Source organism: Pterocles gutturalis, unplaced genomic scaffold (genome assembly GCF_000699245.1).
Source record: "Pterocles gutturalis isolate BGI_N339 unplaced genomic scaffold, ASM69924v1 scaffold22960, whole genome shotgun sequence".
Taxonomy (NCBI): Eukaryota; Metazoa; Chordata; class Aves; order Pterocliformes; family Pteroclidae; genus Pterocles; species Pterocles gutturalis.
The window spans coordinates 1-5946 of record NW_010146458.1 but is presented as its reverse complement, the minus strand read 5'-3'; the positions used below and the strand labels follow the sequence as shown (position 1 = coordinate 5946).

At 36.8% G+C, this 5946-nt stretch overlaps 1 protein-coding gene across 1 annotated transcript; it reads right to left on the bottom strand.

Annotated features, from left to right (window-relative positions):
• Positions 1–120: 120 nt before the first annotated feature.
• Positions 121–5674, bottom strand: LOC104470723 (the record flags this gene model as incomplete). Its single annotated transcript, XM_010085755.1, has 5 exons — positions 5201–5674; positions 3109–3226; positions 2309–2367; positions 911–1069; positions 121–279 (listed from the first exon to the last, which is right to left on the bottom strand). Coding segments are annotated over exons 1-5 (969 nt in total), but the record flags the coding sequence as incomplete, so codon positions are not given.
• Positions 5675–5946: the final 272 nt, after the last annotated feature.

The window sequence follows — 5946 nt, the reverse complement described above, 5'->3', positions numbered from 1 at the left end:
AAATAAAATAAAATAAAATAAAATAATAACTGGTGATAGCTACATCAGCTTTGGCTCGTCTCCCACTGTTGCTTACGTAAACACGTGCAGTTGCACGTTAACAATCTCTGATATACTAACCTCTGACAGGTTAGACGTAAGTTTTGTTTTTATTGTACCTGATTGAAGATAATTATTTGGGTCGGGATACTCAGGAATCAGCTGAACTGGTTTTAGTTCTTGTGTGCTACAAGTGTTTATACAGAGTACTTGAGTACCTCCTTCCAACTGGCAGATAACCTGGAATGAGTAACTAATGATTAGCTTTCAACTAAGAAACTGCAATTCTAAGCACATAGACAGAAATGTTTTCATAAGAGTACCACCTGTCTTATAAAGCTTCACAGTCACAGACTGGCATCTCTCAAACAAATGGATCATTACACATTAATATATTTGCTTTTTGACCCTTAAATTTCATTTATTTTTGGAAGCAGCTACTGCGATCTAACATTGTAGCTCTCCAACCTAGTTGATACGGATTCCTGGTTTTCTAAATTGCTCCATGGGGCTTTGTAGAGCATATTCCAGCTATCTACTTGTGTGCTGCCTTCAGATTCAGTTCCCTAACCAGAACATGCCACTGTAACTGTTACTGTTTCATTCCATTTATTTAGCTGTGATTTTAAATCAAGACTTTTCCTTCAGATGAAGCAATCTTTACATTGGTTTTTTTTTGTTTCCAGCTGCTAAATAGAAAAGAGTACATAGTATACATATACATAACATAGGACTACAACTAGTTAAAATTTAGACAGTGAGTCCAAGGAAGGGACTGCCTTATTATTCTTGATACAGCACATACAAATAAGTACAAATAAGTTAATTTTCTCAACATATAATTTTGCTGCCAGTTACAGGATATAATTACCACAGGGTCGGAATAATTTCTGGGTGAACATCTGGATTCCTCTGCTACACTGTGCAATGGTAATAACTTGTAGCCAGACTCATCAACATTTGAACTCTGCAAAATTGCTCTGTCTTGGTAATTCTCAATAACACTACTAACTGCCTCTCTTGCCTCCGTCTGAAACACAAAATTTTAAATCTTACAGGCATGCTTTAAAACCTACTTTAAATTCCAACCAAATAAATTTAAAAATTTATTTGCACAAAGCATATATTTTAAAGCAAGGATTGTATTAAAATGTAATAATGAGAAAGGCAGAATGATTTTTGCTTTGAGTAAAAATATTCCTGAAGAATAACAATGAACAAGTAACGTACTTCACAGCAACAATGGCGTTCATTGTCTCCAACTTCGTGAAGCAACTAATTTCTAAACTGCCTTGGAGAAAGTTAGGCAACAGTCACAGCAAATTATGTTAAAAAAATAATTAATCTTTAATTTTATAACTTGACTGGGGATCACTGGGATTTAGTCTGAGTAAGAAGTAGTTAGTCATCTTCACTAATTGGACACTGGACTGCAAATTCAGTTATACCTATAAATCAGCCTGTTCCAAAATAAACTTTTGTTAATGGTGATCAACTACTGTGTGTCACGGCATCATAGATGTGATGCCACTTGCATTTGTTGAAAACCAGTTTATCATCTATCTTGCTGATCCATTATCTTATTACCAAAGTCACACTTTCAGATGAAGCCTCGCCCCTCTCAGTATACACTTTAAATGGACAACCTTGAGAAACACAGACACAAAATTTCAGTAATTTCCAGAAATCTCCCTTTCATGAAATACACAAATTTCTATAGTTTGCCTTGCACATATCTAGGAAATTATATTTGAAAAAATTCAAGCATTTTAAGAGAACAATTAAGTTGCAAAGAACATCTCCTCATAGGCAGGGAATCCTAATGTAAATGCCAGATTTTCATCCTCAGCTCTGTTCTTTCATATATGCTGCACATGTGTATAAAGGCTCAAATACTAACCAGCTGCCCAAGGGTATTTGGCAGAGTCCCAGCAGGCAGTTTGTGCTCAGGTGGCCTTAGAAGCCCCTTCCCTAACTGGCCTGAACTGGAACCAGCATGTGCAAGTGGCAGACAGGAGCCAGCTAGACTTGAGCCAATAGGAAGAGAAACAGGAGAAAAATCCAGACGCCACTCTAGTTTCATCCACAATGTAGCAGTGCAGGAAATCCATGGAGCAACATCTTCTTTCTCTCTCTTTTGTGAACAGATCAGACAGGACAGTGCTTGAAATAAGCTTTTACCCTCTGGTGCTTTGAAACATATAATTTTAGACGTTCAACACTCGGACAGATTCTTCCAATAATAACAAAATCTTGCATGCGTACTTACTGTTCCATCATAGACAGAAACACTAGTCTGAGGTAAGCCACGGGTATCACTGGAAGATTCTAGCACATAAAATAAAGCATGTTTGGTTTACAAAAAGATTAGTGTTTCATACCAAGAACTCCTTTACAGCATAGCATCAATAGAAGAGATTTTGATGTCACTACAGCATTACATTCTTGAGAAAGAAATCTTTAACATTCTTTTGTAACAGACTTGCAGGGAAAACCAGACTCCAGATTAGGGCTTTTTGATGTCTTTAAAAGGCTTATTGTACTCATTGGGTAAAATTCGTTTAGCTTCAGGATAAACTACCTTGTAAGATCAAATCCATCAGTAAATTTAACCCTGAGCAAGACTGTGAACAGGTTATGGGCAGAACACACCAAACAACTGCTTACAAGCTTACTGTCAGCAGCAGCAGCAGTGGAAACCACCTAACTTTCATAACCAGTGGTCAAACTTCAAAGTGAAATAAAAACGTTGTTAAACTCAATAAAATTGTGCTGCAAGAAGGAATATCTTCTTCTCAGTCCCCTGAAGAATTGGGGAGGTAGTATGAGAGGAAGAGAAAATCAAAAGTAAGACTGAATTACGTGGTTCAAGCAACTTGAACATACATGAACAAACAGTGATCCACTCTCCTTTCAAACATCCTTAGTTATATTAATACGAACAGAAGCAGGTCATACTGCAATTTTCCAAATCCAGAAACTAATTTATTTAGCTATTTAAATCCTTCCCTAAGCTTATAAGAGGAGAGAAAAAAAAAATCATCCTCCTCAATCACTTGGGGCACTTACCATTTAAGCAATTGGTCAAGTTTTGTAACTGCATAGTACTGGTTTGGATTCCTTTGAATTGATCATAACAAATACACTTATTCTCACCTGCAACTGGAGGCATGAATGATCTGAACACCTGAAGAAAAGAATGTTCTATTTCTTTAAATTATTCATTTTTAAAAAGCCAAATAAATTTTAAAAACCGACTTAAAATGACCTTGAAAACTGGAAGTTATTTACATTTTCATTATATAATTGAACAGACAAACATGGTGGCCTATTCAGCATTAGCAGATACCATTATATGCCTTGAATATTATTTCTCCTTTTCCTGCCTAACATATAGTTATGGTTCAGATCTAATGCATTTACAACTATAATAGCATCATACTTAATGCCTACATTTGTATTTTCAAAAACAAACCAAATGAACAGAAAATGGAACAAAGACAGAAATCAACTATTTTAAAATTAGAATTAAGATTGTGTGAACTAGACAATTTTCTCTCTGTGTGTGCTGCACTTTCTCCTAATGTAGACAGCAGTTTAGGAAGATAAGCAAAGAAAGCAGAAAGAGCCAATCACCTTTCTTTATTTCAATAAAACAATTTATAACCTGATTAGAATTTTGTCATTCAAGAAACAGGGCAGATCAAAGAAACATGCAGATTTAGTGTGATAAACTGTAAGGATACTAGGAAGATACTAGGTCAGAAAGATTTTTTTCTAAATCTCATTTTTAGCTCCTTGTACAGACTAAAAAATTTGCATTATTTTCAACTTGACTTTGAAGAAAGCATCTGTTAGGCCTTAATCACATCTTTATTTTCTAGAGGCTTCCATAAGTCTTTTGGATCTTATCAATGGTTCAAAAGATTAAAGCTCTCTCTAGATTACTCAAGAACTACTGATAATATTGAGCAGGTGTGTAAACAGCCTTCCAGGCCAGACATACTTTTAAACTAGAACCATAACCTGAAATCAGAAAGAAAACCAAAGCAGGTAACTGTCATGGTAGACCTCAACCATCTCAGGATGAAATGCTGCTGGGAAACACGCTGGGCTGCGGAGTGCCAGCAATGATTTCTGTGAGAGGAGGTTCCCTGCACAGACACCCCTCAGCTGCCACCCGCCTTCAGCCTGGCACCTCGCTGGGATGCCGCCTCAGACCTCATTTTCAACCAAGTGATTTTTGTGAGTTTTGAGGGGGGGGTTTAATGCTTTTGATTTTTGAATCTGAGAACAGAATTGCTTGTCAAAATATTTACAAGGAAAACTAGTATGCTTAATTATTTCAAGATAGCTTCTCAGAGGAAACTTCAGTGCCCCTCTAGGAGCAACCACATCGCAAACTTAAAATTTGGAGATTTCTTCAGATGATATTCTGCAGCCATAAACAACAATGCAAGGACACATTAGTATTCTACATACGAACAGCCTGCATTAAGCCAGATGGATTTGGTCCTGTGAGCACCACATGAAGTTTTATGCTGCGTAGCTTTCTAGACAGCAATTGATCCAACACAGAAAATACAACTTCAAGCTATACAGAAAAACTGCCAAACATGGTAAGCAATGGGAAACCCCTCTCTTAATGCACTACTTTCCTCACAGAGATTTAACAACACAGGTTATGGTTTACTGCTGCAAACAAATTAGTTTTTAACTCATCTGGACTACATATTTTAAGATGACAAGTATGCCACCTGTGGAACTAAAGGACAAAAGTTAACATCCTATTTGTTCTTTGTACAATTACCTAATAGCTGTTAATACAGATGGTAATATATAAAACCATTTATATGGGTATATTTGTGACATGGTAAGGTTTTTTAATGAGCTAAGTAACTACCCAGCCATTTAAAAATATTGCTCATAATATAGACAAAAAAGAGCAGTTAGAACCAGATGTTCACACTGCATGCTCTTTCTGGCAATATAAAACTGAAATTTATTTCTGTATTTACTACTAAGCTTGTTCTAGTACAAAATTTATGACATAACTTTAAACATTATGTGGATCCCATATAGGTTTTAACATGGCAATCGCCCACGTTTAAGTCACAAATAAGCATCAATATATAAAAATTCCTATTTCACTTAATCTTACTGGTATCATTCTGACATTTTGATTGACTGTTCCTTCTGGAGAGAAAATGCTTAGAGTTGGAACACTGCAATTTTCATACTGCATCGCTACAGAAGAAAGCAAGTGGACACCACTCGAAGGCAGATAAGGAGAATGCATATGTTCAGCTGCTTCTGGAAGATTTAATTCCTTGTATTTTTCAAGATCTTCGTCGTCAGGGCTGTTGCTCCCATGTGGATGTACTGCAACATTTACTATTGCATTTTGATTTTCAGCAGTGGGTGGATACTTGCAGTGATCTAACAAAGCCTCTCCCACATTCACAGCGCACACGTTGTCTTGACTAGACAGCAATCCTTCTTCAATGGGATTATTAATTGCTGCGGTTTCCAGATTAAAGTTTTCAGAACTAACAGGATTATTTTGACCAAATATTTCAGTTACAAGTCCGCTGTCTATTATTGACCTTATATCAAGCAGTATCTGATTCTCCATAGTCACGGACAGAGTGTCAACTGGTTCATATTTCTTTTTTTTTTCATTGAAGCTAATTAAATTTTCTGTTTCAGTATTCCTCCGAAGAGTTTTTCTATCTAGAAATGAATGAAATAGTCTTAACCAAACACCCCACATATAAAATACTGAAGATGAACCCCATTAGCACGCAGCTGTGAAACCCTGTCAGGCGCTGCTGGGGCTGTGCTGGCCTCTGGCAGCGCTCTGAGGGCTCCCGCCTCCCTGACCCGCACACACCCACCCCACCAGCT